This window comes from Aythya marila (genome assembly GCF_965140915.1).
Source record: "Aythya marila genome assembly, chromosome: 7".
Taxonomy (NCBI): Eukaryota; Metazoa; Chordata; class Aves; order Anseriformes; family Anatidae; genus Aythya; species Aythya marila.
In genome coordinates, this window is record NC_139048.1 from 2,950,798 (window position 1) to 2,975,971 (window position 25,174).

A 25,174-nucleotide genomic window follows, 5' to 3' on the forward strand; every position below is an offset into this window, starting at 1 on the left:
CCTCGGTTATTTCGACAACATGCAATAAAATTGTCATCTTTATTTATAGGAAGATCTTACTTACAAATCAGCCTTTCACAAAACAGGAAAAGTTAGGATATGATTAGATCAGAAAACATTTATAAAATGCATAATGAATTCTTTCTGTCCAGATAGCGAAATCATCGCTCGTGCTTCTTGGAGACAAAAGTGAATCTACGACTATGCTGAGAAACATATGGGATCCTTGCAGTTGTGGGGATTTACTCAGAAGTTCGACTGCGCTCTGCAGAGAATGTTCTGATCACTTAATTAGTCCATCAGCACATTACGAATAGAAAGCCTAGCACAAGATGTTCTATTGTATTTGAATAGTGAGCATCTGGAGGTTATTCAGAGTAACTTTAACCATCTCCTCAGACAGATGGTAAAATACAGTAGCCGAACAAATAATATCAACAACATCTGGTTAATTGTCTACTGGGGTACAACAGCCCGTATCTCGGATTATACATGCTAAATTACTGACTGAACGGGGTTGTTGACTTGTTTTTTTTTTGAATTGTGGCTTTTGCTGATAAAGTGCACGAACAGGAATACCACAAGTTTGACAGTTCGAAAGGAATAAAGTACAAACAGCTGAAACCCGGTGAGTTATTTCCATCACGACGAATTTAAAGAATGGTTTGCTGAATAGTTTTTCAGTCCCCAGTGCACAGTACTACCACGCTCTCTCAGTATTCAAAATATTCCCTCAAATGCTTTCCTGATTTAAGAAGAAGGTATGATTCCTCACTTTTCAGTCAAAAGGGAAACTCTATGGACAACTTATATAAAACCTGTATTAAAAAAAAAAAAAGCTTTGATCCAGATCACTGTTTGGAAGTTACCCTATACTCAAAAGTTAATTCAACTGAATTACTAACATACCTGACTTACCCAACCTATTCTGACTTCATTTCTTTATTTTTAATGTTTTTGTTTGTTTGGTTTTTGTTTGTTTGTTTTTTCCATAATTTTCACTTCATTTCTGTTTTTTAAATCTGTTAAATCTTTTGGTACAAGGCACATACTACATAAACAGAGCAACAACGAGCCAAACTCTGCTTCTGAGCCAAATCCTTCAACATCACATTACAGCATAAGTGACTTCAGGGCACACACAGCTGGTGGCACTGAGAAGGCAACAACTGTTTATGCTGCACAAGCAAACAGAGTTTAAATTACATCTTGAACAGAGGCACTACTTGCACTTTTTAACTGACCTTAAAGAAAAATCACAACTTCATACCAATATAAAATTTATAGTGTCATGAAGCATTCTGTATTGATTCTACTTTAATATATGGTATTATATACTGAATTCTATACTAAGAAGATGCTATATCAACTTCATTCTTTATCATGCTGTAACAGGACTTTTAATATATTAGTATTATATTTGCATAAATACAGGAATAAAAAAAACCTGTAAGACATCACTGATAGCTAAGGTGTAATATACAAAGCTGATCTGGTTTTCATCACAAACACTTGGAAAATATTGCTCACAAACCTGTTTCCATAATCAATTTTTGCAGTCACTTTCTTTTTCAGTTCCTTGAGCTCATCTTGGGGTAGAGTCCCAGAGAGTATTTGAGATCTCCACTCAATAAGATCATATATCATGTGGCGTACGCTGCGAAACATTTCCCTGTTATCTTGCTGTTTGGAGGGGGAAAAAAAATGGGTAGAAGTTAGTTCTGAAGCATTCTGAACATCTTTTAAATACACATAATAAATTACTATTAGAAAATATGCATTTAAAAGGGTACAAGGGAAACAGGCATTGAATGAAATGATGTTTTCTTGGTTCATATCGTACCTTCTGTTAGTGGCTCTCTATAACAAATAGAGCAGAACTAAAAGCAGTGCATTGTAATAACAAGAGGTTCAGGTTCTGCAGCACTCCTTGTGCAACGTGTTAGAGAATCCTTTTCTCACCCACCACCCCTACAAAGTTAAATCTTCAGAATAATACTTCACAGCTCCTCAGCGAGCAAAGCCAAGTTCATTTGTACCTTACGAGTGCAAAAACAACATCTGAAGGCAAGTAGAAAACCAAGAAAGTCCAAAAAGCCTTACAGAAAAAGTTAAATACCTTCATTGTTTATAAGGAGCGGAACTAGGGATGTTAAGGAGTGCACAACAGCACGTGCAAACTTTCCTTGGCAACACACAGCTAAGCGAGAACACAGGAAGAAAAAGCTTCACACTGAAAATGGCCTTTTCCAGAGCATTTTAGACTCAGAGATTAAAGACCAAATCTTCAACCACAAAACAAAATTTGACATTGGTCTGAACAACACAAATGTACAGTTTTAGTGCAAATGAACAGTACTGTGCACAAAGTTACAGCACAATGGCCTGTCTTTATTGTGAAAGACAATGTCAAGGAAAGGATAATGCTAAGGCTCTGAATGCTTTGATCTTACCCAGAAGCAATCTTTGTAGCCCTCAAAATCTAGCTAAGCCCTTAGTTCAATACACTCTTAAGAATACATCTTCCTAAACACCCTACATCACCAAATTACTTAGGCTACGCACAGCTATCCTTCGTTCAGACTATACCTGGGCCTTATTTGACTGAAAGCTACTGGAATTAAATAATTAAAATAAAGTTAAAACACTCTGCTACCTATGAAAGACAACAAAAAATTGCAGGTGCAGGAAAAGAATATGACTCCAAGACTCAGGGGGGAAAAAAAAATATCTAACTGTGAAACGTAAAGACTTCAGTCTGTTCGGATTATCAAAAAGCTGACTTGATTATAGTGTGAGAACCTTCACAGAGCGAAAATACCAGTTATTAAAAGCTCTTTAATGTAGCAGAGAGAGACACAACAGGCTCCTGTGGCTGGAAGCTAAATGCAGACAAATTCAAATGAGAAAGAGGTTCATGATTTTCAGTGCTGCAGGCAAGCAAACTACTAAGACGCAGAACATGCCACTTCCTCCGCTATCTGCAAATCAGAACTGAAAGCCTGTTCAGCATTCAAAAACAAACTGTGGACTCAATAAGGGGATAGCCATGGTCATTTAGTGATGCTTGATGTGCAAGATGTGGACAACACAGAACATCCTTCCAGTCTGTAACTGACCAGTCTGACACCTGTTACCTGCAGTTAACCAAAACCAAAACCCTTGAACCTCCCATCTCCATTTATATTGAGGTATAAATGATGACACAGAACTCACCCAACGATGTACCTACTCAAACTACAGCTGTATCCAGGACTGGAAGCCTTTCTGCCAGTGAAAGGAGGCCACTGGCAGCATCCTATTTGCCTGCTCCTGCATTCAGAGCACTTAGCAAAGCACTGCAGCATTCCTCAGCTGCTCACATCTTCACAGAAGTAAATACATGACCATGGAGATGGTACACATTAACAGTTAAAATGATGTGATTCCCACATTACAAGTGATTCCCACATTAGGGAAACTTTATAACTTCCTCAACCAAGTCTTTGCAGGTTCTGGAAGCAGTGTTTCTCTGGCATGAAGCAGTACCAGGTTACATATTAGGTTACACACACACAAAAAGAGACATCAGGGCCAAAACGTAATCTGCACTGCCTTCAGTAACATGCAGCAGTGGAACAAGAGGTAAATACTAACACAGGTTTCACCATCTGGCCAATATACTGTTTACCAAACAGTTGGTTCTAGTGACATTTTAATTTTCTCTCTGTTCTATATTTATATTAATTATTAAAAAAAAAGAAAAATCTCTCTCAAATTCTCTTACCTTGTCCCTCTCAGCTTCTCCCTGTGTTCACTGCACTGTTCCTCCTATTTCACTCCTGCCCATTTATTTCTTCCCTGATCCTCAACACTTTACCTCTCTAGTTTCGTGTCACATTAAAACTCTTTACATATAGTGTTTCTTTTCATGTAGCATATTGTCCTTCGTTTCATCTACTGCAACACAGGACCACTTCCAGCACACTATTTTTAATCTTAACTTTTACTTTCATGGGTATGATTCAAACCAACTTAAATCTATAGGACACTTGATTAGCTACAATGGGTTTTGGGTCAGGTGCTCAGAAATTCTGGTTTCTGTCTACCTTCAAATAACATTTAACTGTAAACTAAGTATAAACTAGGCACATTAAAACTGTAATTTCTCAGTTCTTGCCATCGCCGGTTTCCCTGTATTAAGAGCAATAGTCCTTAGTGCTAGCTCGTGGTCTCAGTAATGTTATAATATTCACTCCTCATTATACAGCTTCTATTTTTATGATTGAAGATTTCAGGCATATAAGGAACGTTATAAGGAATAGATATTCTGCATTAAACCAGACTTTAAATGCAACACTTTAACGTTCATATTATTTCATGATAGTGACCTTACACAATCAGAGCATGAGAAGTCAGAGCTAGGGTACCTTATCTTCAACAATATAACGTTGGTTTACATTTGAACCACCTTTTTTTTTAGGTTTATGTGAAAAAACTTACGCCTTACTTATGAATGCTTTCATCTATGCAGTTTCATGGCTACTGTATTTTTCTATTAACTCATCTGAGAACTTTGAAATGCTTACTGCTATAAATTCCTAGGAGTATATCATGCGTTTAGAACTTAAACATATACAAAAAATACTAATTTAAGGCATGCAATTTAAGGTCAATATATGTGAAGTAATCAATCAACTTCAAGTGCAAGAACGGTGACATGTAAAAGGCCTGCATGGACGAATCTTCAAAAGGTAGAGGTTTATACCCAGGAATTTGACATAAAATATTCAAATTTCCTCACAAAGATTAACTGCCCTAACAACTGCCCTCAGAATAATTTTCTCCATTTCTTTACTGCAATTGTCTGTAGATTTGGAAAAATCTAATCTATCATCTCAAAAAAAAGTTGGTGTATTCTGGATAATACCACTTCATAAAAAAGGATTTTCCATCTAGTCAGTCATAATTGCTCAACAAATTACTGCTGTATCAAAGGATCACTCTAAAAACCTGATTCTGCCAAGAAATACGGTGTTCTAGAAAGTATTCAAGCAATCACTGCTGAGATTTGTGCCTTAACACAGGTGATGCTGAATACTGCTTGAACATTAAACAGCCTTCGGAAACAGTAAGAGAAGGGGAAATCCACTAACAGGTTCCTCAGTCTTCTCAAGGTACCTTTCATGGCATTACTTTTGTCACAAACCATGGAGTATTGTGTGTGTTGAATGGGATTGGTACTTACAACATATAACTGCCGCCATATTATGGACCACTCCCGGAGCGTTGTGGTAACCTCCTGAATCAGTGGGAGCTCATTGGGTATGACTGTTTCGTGTTGTCTTAAAAAGACCAGAAAAAAAAAAAAGCCAGAGTTAAGTAATAGCTTGGGGTAGGACAGCAGAGTCATTTCTAGGAAGGAACCGGTCATTTCCAAACCCAATCCAGCAGTGACAGATTCAAAATAACACCACTGCATATTCATAAGCTAGCAAAGAATCTATCATCATGTACAGGAGAAGCAGCACACGCCACTACCGCCCTGTGACGTAGAGGATATATCTGTAAAGGATATATATAAATAGGGTTGAGACTATGCTACTGAGCTCACTACTTTTTCCCCACTTGTTTCTGTAGTCACAAGACACCAACACACACCTCACCATACCATTCGCTACTGAGATGCTCATTTTACACGAAGCAGCCAAGATATAAGCCAGATGTACAGCACACACAATGCCCAATTGATTTTCAAAACTATTGGTCTTGCAAAGAAAATGAAGCATGCAGGTCGTTACCATTAAGTTTCTGTATGGCTTGTTTTAAAATTGTGCCATCCAAGGATGAAACACCAGCCAGGTCTTTTAATATTTCAGAAGTAGGGTACTCAAAAGTAGTTTGGTAATCAGCAAGAAAGATGTCATTATGCAGCAATCATATGATTAGCAGTTTTATCATTTACATAGTTAATAGCGTATAAAAATAAATCAGGCACAAAGGAATACAGTATTTTAATCCTGTTACATTACATTTCATACCTGGCTAATTATTTATTAACTTCACTTTTTTTTTTTTCCTGATTTTCTACTTTTTTCTTAAGAAGTATCTTTTACACCAATTTTTTGAACTTTTAATCTATGTCCAGCAATGCTGATTTGACATAGAAGGATCCAAGATTTTACATCTGTTGAAGCACTAACTACTCATAGCCTCACACATTAGGCAGGAGGATCAGAAGACAACCACCCCTGGCTGGAAGGCAGCGCTTCGGCAGAGCTTCTCTGCAAGGTAGGAAAGGATGCCTGGATAACGGCTGTCAGTGAGTTGTCCAATCCCTCAAAATTCATTGAAGGGGGAATTAAGCGACTTAAACTACATCTGCACAAAAAGGAAGGTCTCTCGAATCAAAGCCCTCTTTTAGCAGACCAGGCAGAATTATTAAAACTCAAGGGCTGGAAGATAAACAGAGCTGGAAAAAGTGAAATCTGAACTGAAATGGAGATGAGCTGGATGAATTTTATCTAAGTAGCCACGAATCAAGGGACTAATAAAACCTACAAAGCAAACTGGTAAATTATGTGCTCTTCCGAAGCTCTTCATCACTCCAGAGCAGCTCAGCTCCATGAAGCTGCAGCTAAGCTGGGCACAGCACCGACAGCAGACCCCTGAAACCAAGGTGAGCTGCTTGTCAAACACACAGCACTGGCATAAGCTCAGTAACTAACTGGAAACAAGTGCAAGTTATCCAATAACGCACTGAACTTGTATCTATACCAACAGAAAAATGGATTTTTGTGATTTTTCAAATGAAACTCACCCTTTTCCTTCAACTATTGCTTCCTTAAGGTGAATATAGGAGGCGGGAAATATGCCCTTTGGGAAGGAGAGAAAGGAAATAAGTTATTTGAAATAGCCAGGTGCACATAACAAATCTATTCCATGCCAGCCCACCAAGATACATTGCCAGGTCTGCACAGAGATATTCACATCCGCTTAAGCATCAGAATGTTTTTTTTAAATGTGTATTTAAACATTATATTGCAGGCCCTTTTACCAAGGTGTTATTGCAGCCTCAACAAGGGAGACTCCACCACACTGAAATCAGCAGAGCTGGCCTGTTCTAAGTGATCATACACGTGTGCAAATTAGGACAGACTTGTTTTTGTGAGTATTAAAGACTACAATCAAATTATTTGATATAAATGTATTCTAAAATGGCATTCCACCCATAATTCAGGTCCTGCCATTTGCTCTTCCTCGGGTCTAACCAAGCTTTCTTCTCCTGCTGTAAGGTATCACTTCTGTTCCCCACGTGTTTTCTCCAAGGTTTGTGGGCTCCCAGTTAAACAAATATGGGTTGAGAGCACGCATCACACTGGGCTGCCTGGCTCATTTGGGGTGACACAAATAGGGACACGTGGACATGCAGGACACAGTCACCCTGCATCACAGCCAATAGTCCACGAACTTTGTATCATGTACTCTCTATCATCAACTTATCATTAGCATTACAAGCCAAAAACCTCTTCAACAGACAGTACAACCATTTTAGTGGTTGCAACTCACTACAGTATCACAAAATCAGTTTGTGTTGTGTTTAAAAAAAAAAAAAAGTTACTACATTTAGTTTCAGTTGTACAAATTCAGCAACACCTGGAATTAATTTAAGCCAACAGGAATGCATAATTTCTGCTTAGGCTGAACAAGGCACATTCACGAAATACAGATTGTAAGAAATTTAGCCTATCTCCCAAAAAAGAAAATATCAAAATAGAGTAGAAAAAACATAGAACGGGCCTAGTTAGGAAATGGGTGGGATGAACCACAGAACTAACTCTGTTCCTACACGTCTGAAAGCACAACTTAAAACATACCTCTGTATGCAAACGTGCAAATTTTGTGTGTTTTAATTTAAAATTAAAAAGAAACAAAAGAAAAGTTGTGCAATTCTGATTAACTGCTGACACAAAGTAAAGCAAAAAATAAAAATAAAATTAAAAAAACATTGCAAGCAGCACTCATGCTGTTTCCTTCACTATTTCAGTAGCGCTGCTATAAACAGCAGCCCTTTACGCACACTTTGAAGCCTAACAACTAGGCAAAATTGCACAGCAGAAGATTACTGCCCCTCTCATGGAGAATGACTGAAAATCACAACGTGGATCTCATCGCTTCCCAAGACGGAATTGCATTTTACAAGCAATACATTGTTTAGCAGATAGCGGAGCAAAATGTCAGCCTTTAAGCAGATCAACTAGGCTGTGAAGCTCTTAACTTTTTACAAGGGCAGAGGCTTTGGTACACAAGTTACTGCAGAACACGGCTGATACACACCCAGCCAGAGTAACCGTGCGTACATCCACCCTTACACTGCAAAAAACAGATATGTGAGTCAGTTTTCAGGCTTCACTGCAGCAAGTTCCAGTTAACTGGGAAAAAATATCACATTCAGCACGGGTCAGCAGTGCACCCAGTTCAGAGGGCAGTGGAGACACACTGGATCATCACAGGGTGGTAACACGGTGTGCCCATCATCTCAGCTACACCACACAGCCCTGTCCATTCAGGCAGCACTTACCTTCTTGGATTTTTTCCTTAGTGTATAACCTCTGTACCAACCTAGGAGGAAAAAGGGAGAAAGTGTTGAAGCGTTAATTCATGTGGCCCAACAACTGCTCCCTCCCAGCTCAACAGCCCCTTGCCTTGTGTTGCAAACATGATTTGTCCCACCAACACACTCCTGAAGCTCAGTTCTCTACAGAATTCATACCCCGGCTACAACAAAGCCTCCTCTGAAAGCTACAAAATCCGAGTGATGATAAAAAAAGTGATGGAGAACGCTGCGTGACAGAGGTGGTATTTTACGTGATGTGTTTAACTGTGATGCATTTCCTTTTAATTGGTAATTTACCAACATAAATGAAACCAACTTAAGAGCATTAACTTCACAGGTACATACTGTTCACCTAGTTTGAATTAAAAACCTATTTAAATTCATCAAATGCAAGTTCTCAAGCGCAGACTAGCCATTTGTCACCTCATCAGAAAACCAGAATACTTTGGGATTTACAGTTCACAAATCAAAACACAAAAGCAGCAGAAGGCTCTGATGGAGTTTGTAAAAAATAAAAACACGATAAAGAACAGAACAGCTTCATAAAAACAATCAGAAATAACAATCAGAGCCTAGGAAGAGGTAGTTCAGAGAGGGGAAAGGCTCTGTGGGTCTGAAGTTACTTGCACACTGCTCCAGGGCATCCTGGTGGGGACTGGCTCTGCACAGCATCAGCATGAGGACCCCAAGCACTGCTCCTTAAAGCATCCATATTCTTTAAAAACCCCACCACTGGGAAATATGACAGGGAAATCATCTCCAACCAGCCTGCCCAAACACGCGGCACTTCCACAGCTCTCCATCCACTAAAAGAAAGCTCTCCACGTGCAGACGAGCACCCCGAAACCCACCAGCTCCCCCAGAGGCATGAAATGAAGGAATTCAAGTCACAAAATCGCTACTTTTCTTCCAACTGCAGCAAATCCACCTGTCGACAGACCTCAGCAAAGAATGGGGAGACCGAGTAGAGCAGGGCTGCTGGGGCAGGCCTACCCAGCCGCCGCACCGGGACGTGCATGAACGGGTGTCAGTGACACTAAAAAGGTGGCCCTGCCTAATTTTAGTCCCTGATAACCTCATGATTTTTTTTGGAGGGCAAAAATAAATAACTGGAGAGCAAAGAGGGCAAACATCTGATGTCAGGCCCTTCAGTGAAACACCCAGCGAACAGCCGCAAACGCTCCTCACTTTATTTACTGCCAATTTGGTTTCAGACAAAACGCCAGCAAGAGGAGGACAGGCTGATGCCATCCGTATTTTTGAAAGCGACCTGGGCTTTTAAGTGGCTTGGTTATGTGTTACAGGGTTTCCAGCATCCCCTTTAAAAAGCTCACGGGATTTAAGGGCTGGAAATGCCCAGCCAAGGAAATGCCCACCTAAGAAATGAAGCAGCTGGGTCTGCTAAAGCTGCAAAGGCACAGGATGGGAAAAATTTGGCAGGTTCCGCTGTTTCTCTTGTCCTACATGTTCATTTTGCCTATTCCACCAAAGAAAGAGAATTAAAACAACAAAGATCAGGCCAGTGTTACTTCAGAAAGAGGCAAATATTTGTTCTGGGACATCTGCTATGGAAAACAATCCTTCTCTCCTGCCACATGAAAGCTGTTTATGAAGTCACCCGGCTTTGCTGTCTGCCTTTTCCTGTAAGGTTCACATTAAGAAGTGCGAGAGGAAGTTTTCTAATTGAAAAATAAAATCCTCTGCAATTCCACCTGAAAGAAAAACATTAATTTGGCTTTCAAGATCAATTATTCTCTCCCTGTTAGTATGAGAAATGAGCTCCCTCTTTTCTTTGCTTCCTGGCAGAGCAGAGGCATTGAGATTTAACAATGGAGTGCTCACATTCATTACCAATATCTTAACATCGATAAAAACCCGGGCTGCCTGCAACAAGCCTCGATCTCTACACAATCTGCACATAAAGATATTTGTACAAACCTTCAGAGAAAAAGATGTTTTCTTTGATTAAATTTTAAGAGATGAAAGCGTTTCGGTAACAAATTGCAAAGCTCTGCACTTCCACATCGATCACAGAACCTGAGAACGGCCGAGGTTGGAAGGGACGTCTGGAGATCATCTCGCCCTCGAAGCAGCACTTTAAGGAGGTTTCAGCCAGGTCCCTGCTGCAACCCATCCCATTGGGATCCTACAGAAGCCCTAGACATCGCCCACGAGACCCAGCCCTCATCTTCTCACCCCTTCTGTCTGTGGGGAGAGGACCAACTGAGCTAAGATTTACCATTAGCACCTCATTATGACAAAGAGGATTCGGAGAAGCAGCCAACTACAAGCTCCTGCTCCAAACCCAAGGGACACGGACATCCCCTGACATGAGGGGCTCGGTGACCGGGCCCCTACAGCCCTCTGGGGCACCAGGAGGCTGCAGCCACCAAGACAGCTGCAGGTCAAGCTGCACACATTGTGGGGAGAGGAACCTGGAGATCAAAAAGCTCAAATAATTACCCGATAATGACAGCTCTGTGGGGAGAGGTAACAATTACAGCACCTCGTTTCCCATCACAGCAGGTAAGTAATGAGCAACTGTTGTATAAAACCTTTGGAAGAACATTAATTTATTTGCATTTCTTTTAACGTAAACTCATCCCATGTGCCCAAAGCCAAACAACTATGAGCTGAGACCACAGAGGCCTCTCTGTTATTGAAATCTAAGGGAAAAAGCGACTCATCCCCACCACCCCATTAAGTTAGCAGCAGCCATGGTTTCACATACCCTATTCGGGATTCAAAGTTTCTCCCACATTCATCAAATAAACCCATTTATTTATACATAAAAATATAAAGCTGCACAGTATTTAAATCATTCCATTTGCATGTACTTTTTTTTTTTTTGCATTAAAAGATGATTATTAAATCACATAATATGAAACGATGGAAGGATTACTTTGCATAGTCACTTGCAATTGCTGTGGCAAGCTTAACCCTGTAAGGAAATGCCAACCAAAGAAAATTAATGTGCTCATAGTGGTTAACAAAGTTTGTTACTTCTGTTGAAATAACATTGGTTTAGTAAATGTAACAATAAAAACAAACAAACAACTATTAAGCCAATACCTAAAACAACTTTATCACACAGATGCACCAGATCAGTGTCACCAAAACCAAACAAGTTGCATTCGTACATTAAAGCAACTCACACTTGCACAAGACAAGAATTGTTACAGTATTTTCAGCACAGACAGTTTAGTTAAATGCTACTTGTACCTCTCCAGGCTGCAGCATGCCTTAACGTTAAAGTCAAGGATATAATGAAAGAGCTGTATTTCACTTGGCTCACGACTGGATCAAGCAAAAGCAGAAAAGCGCTATGACAATTTTCACATTCTGGTGATTATCAAACTCAGCACTCACATTCCCTTTTATATGGATCAAGGAGGAAAGATTTTGGTAAATGTAACGCTTCTGCAGCTTTAATGTCAAAACAAGCAAAGCATCTGAAAAGCCTGAAGTCAGTCCGTGGCACTGCAACACATGTATCCATCTCTTCTAAGAGATGTAAATAATTTAGGACCCGGGTGACTTTCAAATTCAGATTAAACTTCTTTTAGCAGCAGGCTCCTTTGCATTACCCATGGGTATCCCAAAAACATCTATCATTTCTCTAAATGTGGGATAGATACTGCAATCGATCCATACAAATAAAGCTGTGAGAACATCCATCTTTCATAGAAAAGGAAATGGGTATTCACCAGGTATCGACCGCACGCTTCTTCGTTCACATCTAGCATTGGATAATTCTGGGCTCATTAAAAATAATGTGTTTTGTCCTTTAGCAAAAAAGCAAGCAATTCATCACCTGATAATATGGGACGATACAGTCACGAGCAGAAAAGCAATGGAATTGTAAGAGGAATGGTTTTAAAATGCAAGCTTTGCAGGCTTACCTTCATATGTTTCTAGGATGTGCACAGTGTCGCCGATCTGTAGGGAGAGTTCGTCTGGTCCCCTGGCATCATAGTTATAAAGGGCTGGACAGAGAAAACACTGCTGTTAGCACATGCAAACACAGCTTTCAAGATGTTTACTTCTCCACACAAATGACTTTATGATGCATTATTGCCACGTTCAATCCTTCTGTACAGCTTCGGCCACCTTTGGTCAAGTTCCTCATTTCCCTCATATCTCCTCATGAGCAAGTATCAAAAGCCACACGTCCACTTTTTAAAGATAGTCTCCCAGTCTATTCATAATGCTCTGTTTCTCCATAACAATACATTCCATTTCTTGTTGGCCTTGTCTGCTTCCAGCACTTTGTGGCAATCTGATGCAGTTCTGCAATAACCCTGCTCTTGCAGGTTAACACGCAGCAAACCTATCAAACGGCTTCAGAACACCCCAATTTACACGGCTGTATCAAGGAATGATTTCTCAATCGTTCATAACGTTACTGCATGAATACCGTATTTAAAAACAACACAGCCAAGTTCCTTCTCCTTCCACACCAGTTTCCAGGGATGGGGTCTGTGTGCAGATCAGGTGCTCCAGGCACTCTCTGGGATGTTAAAGAAGAGAAAGCCCCGGACACATCCCACGGGCAGCAGAGCAGCCTCCCCACCTGCAGGATATCCGCAGAGCTCACAGGACAGCAGCTACACGTGCCGTGCTCATTACAGGTCACAAAGCACTTCCAAAAAAAGCCTCCAGCTGAAAACCTACAGCACGAGGCCAAAAAGCAAACTTACAAAGCGCCGCGCCACCAGCCCCAGGCGCATCCCTGCTCACCACAGCCATGGAGGACATGGCCCCCCCAGGAGGGCCAGCCCCTGAAATTCCACCTAAAAAACTGGTAACTGGTGAAAAACACTTTCTTCATCTCAAATCTGATTACCAGTTTAGCCCCGAGTGCACGAGCAGGGCACAGCCAGCAGGTCCCAGCATGGGGACAGGCCCCGGCTCCCCGCTCAGCCTCCAACGATTTGGCATTTGCCAGGGTTTATCAAGTTCCAGCTGACGGTGCTGACAATAATGAAGACACGACACGCTTCGTTGGTCCTTCTCTGAGTTGTATTCCTCCGGCTGGAGCTCAGAACTAAGTAAATAACATCTGAGCGCAAAATTGAAAAGAATACGAAACGAAAAAGGTAGGAAAAAGCAACAAATACAAGAGAGAAAACAGAAGGATCCTAAAGAACACAGGGAAGGACACTCAGGTAAAAAGGTACACAGATCAAGCAGACTGCAGGACTAATAATAACAGGATTTAATGAAGGTTTTAGAAAGTGATAGTTTTATTGACATCAAAACAAGCCCAGCCAGCTATTCCTGTTTTCATTTTTTTATTAGCTTTTTCATTATTACAAAGAGATAAATCCTCGCTGCCAGGTATCTGGAGCAGGATTTCAAAGCCGTAATTGCTATTCCATGGGAGGAGAGCCTTCTGTGAGAAAACACGAACCAAAATTACCATTTTGAACTGTTCGGAGCAGACAAACATCAACAACTCCTGAACGGTGGCACAGGGGACAGGCTGCTGGATCCCACTCCTGGGCAACTTTTGCAGCTAAGGTTTGTGAGCTGCAGAGAGACGAAGTCGATATGAACTCTTCTGACCTTAAAGCTCAGCTCCTAAATCCGGGCTCCTGGGCTTTATTTTGCTTTCTTGCATGTCCCAGCTGTCACCGCAGTGAGATGAACCTCTGGGTGCTCGGCGTGTGCAGGAACAAACCCATCCGAGGCCTTGGGGCCCCTGAGAGCAATCTCACTGCCTAATACCAGGCCCCCAAATCAGGAAAAATTCACACCCTGACAGATTAAAACCAGCTGAGTACCACGTTCACGCTTCAGCCAACCATTTCTCAAGCACTGAAGCTGAATAGCATGAAGGATCAAAGGCAGCTGTGAAGAAGAGACGCTAAAATTGATACCCAGGAGTGCGAACCTGTCACAGTGAGGAGGGTCAGGCAACGTGAACGTCACTGTAACGACCACTTCTTGGGACTGAAGATGACAAAAAGCCATCAAGAGGTAATTACTGCCCACGACAGCTCCCACTGCCCTCAGCTGAGCGAGCGGGGGCCGTGGAGGGAAGGCTTATTAAAAAACACACACACACACCCCAGTACACTGAGTCAACATTTAAAACATGAAGTACGTGAAGTACAAGTTGCTTTAAAAAAGAAAAAGGAAAAAAAGTTTGGCTTAATTTGGAAAATCCCATTCTCAGCATGACAGATTTTCAGCTTGGGGAGTCGTAAGCTGAACGACGCATTAGGAATATTTGCACCATCTAACGTCAGGCCTGCCCATTGGGCTTGAATTTTTGGAAAACGAGCTACGTAGCCTATAACTGGGCTCCTAAAAAGTCTTTGCAACAATTCACAAGCAAGGAACACGCTTACTTAAGCACCAAAAGATGCGTGGCTAAGCCAGTGCAAGTCAATCTCCCGGTTACTGTGGTCTAACACAGCATCCCCATGCTCCCCTTCCCCACACAGACTGATGTGGCACGACCGAAGCAGCTCCTTTTCTATTGAAACTCAGTACCCTGCTCCTTATCGTCTACAAGAACTTAATTTATAAAGCCTTTTCTCCTTAAGGGATAGACTCATGTCAGAGAAAACTCCAGCAGCCACGCACAAGAGCTACCAGAAGTACCGGGGGCACACCAAGGCTGCCTTCGCCGTCCTCCTCCTTCCGAGCAGCCCTACACACAAGGGCTGAAATGCCAAAAGCAAAGGATCAGTGTGGGCACCGAAAGAGCAATTTTTCAGCACTCCGAGTTGATAAAGAAAGGAACAACGAACAGGGCATTACAGTAATTGCGTTAAAAACCCATTTATTGGTAAAGAATGGGAAACAAACACCGCTGAAGAACCGCGCTCATTAATCTGCACGTGTTAGAAGAACTGGAAAAATGAAAGAGGGGACGGAGGAGAAAAGGTAAGAAGCAAACAAAGGTAATACGCTGGGAAAGCTTTTCTCTGTATGAGAGCTGAGATAGCCAGGACACCATAAAAATGTGACCATGCCCTGGAATTACTTCACGTTGAAGTTTGTATTAAACATTTCACACTTGGGAAGGAAAGCAAGCGGCCATTGCCATACTATCAGCTTTATTTTACACCCTTAAAAAAAAGACGGCAGCACAGGGCAGCGGGATGTTCCGCAGCACATCTGGGCCTTATTGCTACCTAGCACGGCTTGGTAAACCAGGGGGACTTTGTAAGGCCAGAAAATAAAACAAAGCTGAAGTCATTTTCCTTCCAGGAGCATTACCACTGCCCTGCTGCTGAATCCCTCCGGCAGAGATCAAATAGGAGAGGATAAGATGCTCACTTCACAAGGTGCTGATTTAGACAAAATGGAAACGTAACCAAGTCTTGGCATCTGTCATCTGCAAGCACGGACTCACAGAGCAAGTGACTTTTGACGTTCCCTCATATTTCCTGCACTTCGACGTTGCTCTGCATAAAATGTGCTGAAGTATGTGCTGGGCACGAGAAAGCAGGAAGAGTTAAAGAGGCTGGGAGGAGGAAATAATTAGCTCAGCTTACGGTCAGCGCTGGCACAGGACCAAGCATGTAGGAGCCGGTGATGAGTCAATGTGAGGCCGTTTAATTGGGCTGCGGCAGCACGGGAGGTGACACGGGAGGGACGCTGCTGCCACCCCAAACCCTTCAAGAACACAGCCCAGCTTTCCCCACGTGAAGATGGTGCCAAAAACAATCCAGCCCCTTAACACCAGCCCCGTTCCTTCCAGCTCTGCCCCTTACCACGGCAGCAGGTCCCTGTCACGCCAAGGATATGTTGGTGAAGGGGGTGGTTTCTCCGAGGCATTTTGGCAGCAGCGAGCTTGGTGGCACAGCTATATTTTAACAGCCATTCCGATGGACTATAAAAATCGAGTTCGACACAATAAAATTGCTGTCGCGCTACTGTGGAAATGGTTAGCAAACAAACAGCCCCTGCAAGCCACCATTCACCGCAACACGGAGCTGACGATGCGGAGCAAAAAGCCTCGAGCAAGGCGAAAATGAGGTGATGGGAAGTTCTCATTTCCTACTCTGCTCTTCCTCCTCGGTATTTCTACCAGGAAACAACAACACCGAGATTCCTGCACTGCTTTCTCAGGAAAGTTTATAGAGTGGGAAGGAGAGGAGAAGGCACCGTGAGCTTTTACACATCAAACCTCGCTCCATTTGTTTGCGCTTGCCATCGCCTTATTTGTCTCCCAGTCCTTCAAGCTGTCTCCAGCAGCAAGTACAAAGAAAGAGCACGGATCCACCGTCAAACAATCCCCGAGGAACTTGTTCTGCTTTCTCAGAAATCACAGCTAGCGAGAAGAATTACCTGCGAAGAGCTGCAGTGGGATCCACCAACACTTTTTCTTCTCCCCAGCAGCTAGGCTATCGCAGAAGAGGCAGCGTGGTATCTTCCTGAAGTTGTATCTTACCCAGGAGTTAACGTGAGAGCACAGCCACGGATGCTGCTCAACCAGCGCCGAATACATTAGAAGAGAAGCCCAGCATTTTGCAAAAACAGGGAAAAATTGTTTGTCTCCCAACCAAGAAGACACCACATGACTCGGGAGGCTTTCAGGCTAGCGAGAGAATCGCCCTGGCAGCTAACCTGAACAAAGAGTCCCTGTCTGAGGCACTCAGGGCTTTAGGGCCAGGCTCTCCCGGTGCTGCCATGGGGGAACCTGTGCAGCCATACAAGCCCCACATCACCCAGGGACAAGCCCTTTAGTGTATGCTCATGCTGGAAGAAACAGGGAGAAGAAAAACCCAAATTCCTACTCTTTAAAACCCGGAGTCACTTCTTCCTCTCTCCGTAAATCAAGCATACCAACCTCCTGGAAGCAAGGAGGAATAAAGTAGGGGAACACGTGGAAGATGTGCCCGTGCAAGCTCGACTCCTCACCTTTCTGCTCAGCAGGAACCTGATCTTACAGCTGCAACACTTCAGACTTTGGCTTTCTGCATCTGCTCCTGCATGTCCCCAGCCCGAGCTGCGGGCACTCGGACTCAGACGGGTCGGAAAATAAACAGGGGCCTCTGAGGGCAAGGTATTGATAAAAATCTGTTCATGCACCACTTCAGGAATACTTTCAGCTGGAAGCTCCAACACCAGCTGAACCACAAAAACTTCTAAAAACGTAAACAATAGCACAAGTGAGCGATTTGCTAACTTTTTTAGGATGTGCTCATCCAGCTATACCCAAACAACCGCCTTTTGTTTTCCCTCTGAGGCTCAGCACCCAGTACTCCGCACAAATTACTCCGGGCACTCCTCGAAGACTCACTTGCTTCTCCAGGCATTTCTTTTCCACCTAACACTTTGCTAAGGAGACGTTCCTCTCTGTTAGGAGGCTGCTACCAGGAGCAAAACTCTGGTGAGCAGTGCTGCGGGCACACTGCAGGCAGGCAGTCCATCCTATTGCCGAGATCCCCCCTCAGCAAACAGCAGGGGATTCTCCCCGACGTGTCTGGAGCTTTATCAGCCCCCGAGCTCTTTAGGGCAGCGACGATCAGGGCTAAAGCCGGGCAATCTGAAGGGACTGCAGATGTTCCCTTATCCGGAGAAATGTCTGCAATTTTTTTTAATCCCTTAGTTACAGCGAAACATAAAAAACCAACAAATAAACAAAATGCAGCATTAAATACCAAGAGAATAGTTGGCTCCTCACCAAGCCCCCGGGGTTGCTGGTTTTGCCCCTTTGAGTCACGCACTGTGGAAACTACTGCCCGGGACACAGCTCTGAGCCACAAAGCTGCAGGGCAAGCACGCCCCTGTTCCCATCAGGACACCCCAAACACTGCAAACTCTGGGAAAAGGCTCTTCCCCTACTGCTCGCAGCCCTGGCAGTGCTGGCACATCACTGCGCTCGCTTACAAAGGACCCGGTGCTCACAAACAGCAGCTGGCAAAGCCCAGGCTTGGAGGAACTCGGCGCTTGGCTTCGGCTCGCTGCTGCCCATCGCATGGTCTTCTTCTTTCTGCCTGCCAGCCGCTTGGCTAAAATAAAAAAAAATCAACCTACAGATGATGGTAGCAGTAAAAGAGTTGTTTTAGTTTCACCACTTAGCCTTTGCTCTGGGGATTTCACGAGGCTGCTCCACTCTTGGCCACAGCAGCCCCAGGATGCATAGGAGACGGCCACCATCCAGGAACCACGATCCAAAAAGCTGGTGGGCACGAAAGAGGCAGGCAGGACAACAGCGGGAGGTGAAAGAGCGCATTTAGTGCAGATGCATTCTGCTGCCCTAATGATTCAGCCTCCATGCACAGTAAAAAAGGGTTTAGAGTTGGTTCCTGGAAGGAAAGCGAGCAGCTCGAGTAAGTTTTCCATCTCCCCTAGGTGTAAATCTCCAAAGCCAAATCCCGTCTCCCCCCAGCACATGAGGTGACACCGCTGGGTGAGCAGTGCCAGGAAACCTCCTGCGTGACCACAAATTGGGAGGAAACGGCAAAGAAACCCACAGCAGGAGCCTGTCCGATCTCTTATCTTGCGACAGCAGCCTAAGATTTAGGCACAAAGAAGTCTGAAGGTTCCCACACACCCTTATCTGCGACTCTTCTGACTCACAGTGATGTCCTCAGCCATATTTCTACTTAATACAATCACAGAGCAACCCCTCTGTGAGCACTCGTAAGGCATTGGAGTAAGAGCCTCGATAACCTGCAGCCATTCCAAGGCCACGATTTGTTCACCGGGCTCATATTAAGAGCAGATCTCTGGAAGGACACGGCCTTTTAAATCATTCACCATCCGTGTCAGGACTTGGAAGCTCCACTTGGAAGCACCAGCACCACCAGCACCACCAGCAATACCCATCTGATTTCTTCTATCATCCCTTTCTATTCCACATCCAGAGCTCAGGGCTCGCCTCCCCCAGCAGCACCAGCTCAGTTTGGGGAGGATCCAGCAGCGGGAGCTCCTCATCCAGCACCAGCTTCCTCCTTCCTGGCTGCCCCGCTGTGCTCCCTGAGCACACGCTGCTCCGTGACGTCGGGCTTCAAATCCAGCAGTGCCGGCACTTCCGTGCTTTGTCTGGAGGGAAAGGAAGACACGCAGAGCATGCACGAGCTTCCAGGAGGCATTTCCATCCCTCAGCAGCCTCTGGGGTGTGTGGCAGCGCCGGGTCTCCGCATTTCGTGGTCTGAAAGCTCTCCAAAATCCAAGCACCAACCTTTACTCAGTGATGCCCACCAGCACGCTGACCTCGGGCACTTGGGTCCATTCCTGTTCCGAGATCACACGGCGCATCCACAGAGCTCGGCTCTCCTGCGGGGTGACAACGGCATCTTGCTCCTCCAATTCCTTTGGTAAAACCAGCTGCAAACCTCTGAGAACACCTCAAAAAAAGGTTTATGCTAAAATAAATTTCAATTTTCCTCCAAGCTAGAGGAAGAAAACTTCAGTAACTCATTGAGGAACTCATTAAAACATTATTCCAAAAAAAATAATAAATGACTATTGCCACCAGCGGCTGCTTTGGGAGAGCTTCCGAGGTGCAGCAAGTAGGAGAGGAGAGAGGAGCCCGACGTGGTGAATATGGCAAATGCTTCCAAACGGGATTAGCACGAGCTCCTCGCCCGAGCTTCGATTCCTTCACCTCGGTTGGCTTTTAGGCACTCATCCGAAGCGAGGCACATCTTCAGGTATTTACCGCCACGTACTGGATTTCAGTCCTGGGGGGACTCCTGAAGGATTAGCAAAAGCATATCCTGCACGTGGGCCACGGCCAGCGCTGGACAAACTCCAGAAACACAGCTATTTCCAAAAAATGCTTCTCCCCGTGCTTGCAGGCTGGACGGAAGCCTTCCTGGCGGTGCTGTCCTGGCTTCAGCTGTCTTTCTGTTTACTTCCCCCTTTCCTCAAAGTTTTGCCTACGTACAAAGAAGATGCTTTCATTTCACACCAATAAATACCAAGAAAGCTGGGCCAAGTACGGCAAAACTGGGATTGTCTCAGGGTGCCTAAATCTAACATTTATGGCAAGGAACGGCCAAACAGGACTGCAACAAGCACTAAGGCACCACTTGAAATTCAGGGATGGTTTTTGCCCTGAATTAACACCAAACCCAAACCCTTTGCCAATCAGGACCTTGTCCTGCCGTCACTCCACACTCGTGCATGCTGTAAAGCTTAAAACCTCATCGTGTGGAAATTCCCTCTTCCCTTTTCCTTCCAGGAGTAAGAGCATTAATTAATAGCAGATAAACTCCTAGAACAATGGAGAACTCGAGATCTTGAGGGTCCCTTCCCAGCCCTGCAACCAGCCCCAGCAGGCAGGGAACCCGAAAGTGCAGTGCAGGATCACACACAAGCCCCAGGCTGGGCACGCAGCGAGGTTTGATGTCTCCTGGAGAGCAATCCTGCACGTGCTTCCTCGAAATAGCACCGCACTGATAAATACACAAGCAAACACCACATAACAAGCACGTTTTCTCTGCTGGTTTTGGAGGTCATGGCACAGCACTGCTGGGACAAACCCACAGCATGCAGGTACCTACCCTGACTGCCCTTACGGACAGCTCTGAACGTCACTCGCAGAATAACAGCAGTAAAATATCTTCCTCGACTTCCTGAAACCCTTTCCTCCCCCGTTTTAAGGCACGAATCTGAAAGCACGAGACCAGCAGCTCTCGCTAACGAAGGGAAGGAGCCTCCGTCTCACCGCAGCTGCAGACCACAAGCACTGTTTTTTGTGCAAACCTGAAATCTGCCCTCAGCAGCTTCAGCCCCTCCTCGCATAGCAGAAACAAAGAACCAGCACTCACTTGGAGGAGCTCCCATGCTCTCAGATGGCATTACTCTCACCGAATTCCTGTCCCCCTGTTCGAAGAGCCATTACAAGGGCACACCTGAGGTTGCAGGCCATGCACACCTTCGTAACACCGCTCCATCCACCAACTCGCTAGGGCACTCCCTTAGAAATAATAATAAAAATTAAAAAAATACTTCTGCGTATGCCTTTTGAAAAGCCATCCCAACTCCAAGAGGCACTAAAGCGCCCTGACCTGGAAATCTGGTGACACCCCTCCTGTTTCAAAGCCAGGCAGGTCAATTCCCCTGTCACAGGGCAACAAAAACTGACCGGTAACAAGCGAACACACGCCAATTTCCAAACAGTGCGGCTTGCAGTTAAATCCCTTCTTTTCATGGGTTTTGTTTGTTTGTTTGCTGGTGTTGCTGTTACATTTTTTGATGTTTTGCTTTAGCAGTGCATGTGGCAACATGAAACCCACACCGAATTCTGTGCACGTGGGCAGCTTGCAAGCTCCTGCCTAAGGACTGCGACCTACAGATGCCATCGCAGGTACCTGCAGTGCCCCGTACACCCAGGTGAGCCACAATCACGGGATGAGAGATGAAGCAGAGCCGCACATCACGCTGAAGATGAAGGATGGATGATGTCAGGAGTGGAGAAAAGCTGCTTCAATGAAGCTGTCCATTTCCCAGTTCCAGCAGGACCCCATATGTGCACCCCGTAACTCCAGCACCCCGCTGGACCCACAGCCCTCCCCGCACCGAGCCCCGGGCCCTCTGAGGAAGTGGCACTGCGTCACGCTCACAACTGCCCGCCGAGATAAGCTGTGTGCCAGCGTGGCAGCGCTCCTCCTCGAGGGCTGGCCGCTCAGCTCGTGCCTAGCCTGGACATCCAGCATCGTTGGGGAACTCCACACCGCGGGACGAGGCTGGCCCAGCAGGAAGAGCAGTGTGTGCACCCGTTGCCTCCATCATTTATTCCAAGCACGTCTCCAACAGCAAGCCTTGGGATGTCAGGAGAAGTTAGCAACGCACAGGAACCACTGCTCAAAAGGGAAAAGTCACACAAAGTGTCAGAGGTGTATCGTACACACACACTTGTACGTACACTGCACGTACCAGGGCTGGGCATCGCTCAGAGGGCAGCTCAGGGACAGCCCCGCTCGGGACAGACGATGTTCCTGTCCTGCTGTCAGACCACGCTGCGTCCCCACCATCCTCCAGCACCAGCCGGGGCAAGTTGTTGGGAAGAAAACTCCTTTAGTGCTCCCCTCACCTCGCCAGCGCTCACTGCTTCTGCTCCGGGACTGCCTAAAACTTATGCTCTCATTCCCCACAACCTGCATATTTCACAACTAACCAGGTACAGAAGTGCCCTTTTTAACTACACGCAGGTGTGTAAAATGCACGTAACCAGGTGGAATATTAATCTTCATCAGGAGGAAGTTCAGCAATGCAGAATAGAGGCAATCGTCTCCACACCCCGCATTTAATGCCTAACAGGGAAAACTGGTGTTCAATTAACTTCAAATCCTATTTAATCTCTTTGTAACTCCTTCCAACTCTCGCACCCTGCAGTTCATCAGAGAAATACCGACACTACGGATCATCCTCCTCAACTAACTTGAAGAAAAAGAAAAAACTATCCGAGGAGAAGCAAAGCTGTCACAGAAACCAGGACAAAACTCCCAAGAGCAGCCGACACGAACAAAACGCAGCCCGAGCTCCTTTCTGCTGAGGACCCGGAGCCTTTTCAAGGGTTAGGGCTTCAGAACACTTCCAACACAAAAATAATCCTGTGCTTGATGAAACTAGGAAAAAAAAAAAAAAGATTTTTATTTCTTTTTAAATTATGTTTAAGTCTAGTTCACTCACTACACATCCAGTTTCCCACATGGGATGTCCACAGATAATCAGAGTTCACCCCGAAATGAAGTGAGGATCCACCCAGCTGCTTCCACACCTTCTGACTCTCACCGTCCCAAAAGCAGCTCCTGGAGCCTTGGCATCCCCTTGATCAGAGCCAGGTGCCAGCCCTATAACACAGCACTTCTCCCCAGTGTCACTGGGTTTACAGCCCCACCGTATGCCGTCTGTAGGGCAGCATTTTGGGAACACCCTACCTGCCCCACACCCCAACACAGCTGGCCGGGCTCCTAACAAGCACCAGCCATCCACACCATCTCTGCATCCCCGGCACCAAATTTACAGCATCCACACCACGTAGCCGGTTTATTGTTGTAGAGTTACACTTCCTAGGGATGTACACATACAAAATTCATCCCTGAAATTCACTGGGGCTCTACGCACACCCACAAATTCCCCTTTTCCTGCTCAATTTGTTTACACCAGGCTTAGCCGTGGGCATACACCAGAACTACACGGAGCTGAGCGGCACACGCTCCGCTTCTCCTTTCCAGCTGGAACAGCCAGGTTTGGTCCTTCCTTCCCTAGGACAAAAGCTCTCACCCGTGCCAATAAAGTTTTCTCCTCCTCAACCCCTAAAAAACCCCTCTGGATAAAACAAAACGCCCCGGTTTGAGGACGGGGCCTTCCCGGCAGCACACACTGGAGCTCAGCTCCACATCCGAGAGGCGTTTCAGCCTCCGGCAGAGAACAATTCCCCTCTGTTTTGGGGCGGCAGACGAAATGGATCCTCGGGAAGCAGCCAGAGGGGAAGCCCTTGGATTTTCCTGCAGATTGGGGTGCCTGATCCTGCAGGTTGGGGTGCAGGAACTGCACAGCCCCGTTTTGGGGACGCGCACCCCACAGGGTGGGCTCTGCACCGCCCAACGCCCAGCTGCGGGACGGGGCGCACATCCTGCATAAAGAATAAATATATTTAAAAAAAAAAAAAAAACTATATATATATATATAAAAATACAGTGGTGCAGGGCTAGCTCTAACTCCTCACGGGTCCACAAGGCTCGAGGAAAGAAGAAAAAAAAGAGAGAGAAAGAACAAAAAGCAGCCCCTCAAAAATAAAAAGCGAGCCCCCGGCCGAAGGGGCAGCGGCTGAGGCCGGCCCGGTCCCCTCGGGCTCGGCGCAACAGGCGGGGACGGGGAGGGAGAGGAGGGGGGGGGGAGGCGGGGAGGGTCCTCACCTACGCCGTATTTTTCCTCCCTTTTGGTGGGGACCCAGCGGGTCATGGCGGAGCCGGGGGTAGGGGAGCGGGCGGGGATGCCGGAGCCCCGCTCCTACGCCGCCATTTTCCAACCGCGGGACGGGAAAAGTTTCTACCGACGGCGGAGTCATGTGGGGCGGGCGGGGCCAGCGCCATGGCGCCCGCCCGGGGACATGGGGACGGCCCCGGGCATGAGGGGAGAACCGGGGGGACCTGTGGGGTCCGTCCTGACCGGGGCTCCCCTTCCCTGACTCCCTCCGGGCGTGCTGTTCCCCCCCGCCGAGGGAAGCGGGCTGAGGTGGTGCCTCGCCGTGGGGTTAAATTCCGGGCACCTGGGCGCATTACTTTGCTCAAAAGTTTCTTTTCTCACCCCAAAGCAGCTGTGCGGGAGGCTCTGTGGACAAGCAGCCTGCTGGCTCTGCCCAGGTGGGCAGGGAGAGCGGGCAGCCCCCACGGGAGCAGCCCGGTCTGCCTCAGGATGCTTAACTCCCCAAAAGTCACTGATTTTATCACAGAATTGCCTAGGTTGGAAGAGACCTCAAGATCATCGAGTCCAACCTCTGACCTAACACTAACAAGTCCTCCACTAAACCATATCGCTAAGTTCAACATCTAAACGTCTTTTGAAGACCTCCAGGGATGGTGACTCCACCACTTCCTGGGCAGCCCATTCCAACGCCTCACAACCCTCTCAGTAAAGAAGTTCTTCCTAATATCCAAC

At 45.5% G+C, this 25,174-nt stretch overlaps 1 protein-coding gene across 2 annotated transcripts in view; it reads right to left on the reverse strand.

Annotated features, from left to right (window-relative positions):
• DOCK1 (dedicator of cytokinesis 1) overlaps window positions 1–24,560 on the reverse strand; it is a 258,024-nt gene extending 233,464 nt beyond the window's left edge. For both annotated transcript variants that reach the window (XM_082764404.1, XM_082764403.1), the window contains exons 1-6: window positions 24,433–24,560; window positions 12,499–12,582; window positions 8,561–8,601; window positions 6,800–6,855; window positions 5,228–5,324; window positions 1,535–1,683 (exon numbers count right to left, since the gene is read on the reverse strand). In XM_082764404.1, coding sequence (XP_082620530.1) covers window positions 1,535–1,683; window positions 5,228–5,324; window positions 6,800–6,855; window positions 8,561–8,601; window positions 12,499–12,582; window positions 24,433–24,478 — 473 coding nt within the window. In that variant the 5' untranslated portion in view covers window positions 24,479–24,560. The remainder of the gene's footprint in view (window positions 1–1,534; window positions 1,684–5,227; window positions 5,325–6,799; window positions 6,856–8,560; window positions 8,602–12,498; window positions 12,583–24,432) is intronic.
• Window positions 24,561–25,174: the final 614 nt, after the last annotated feature.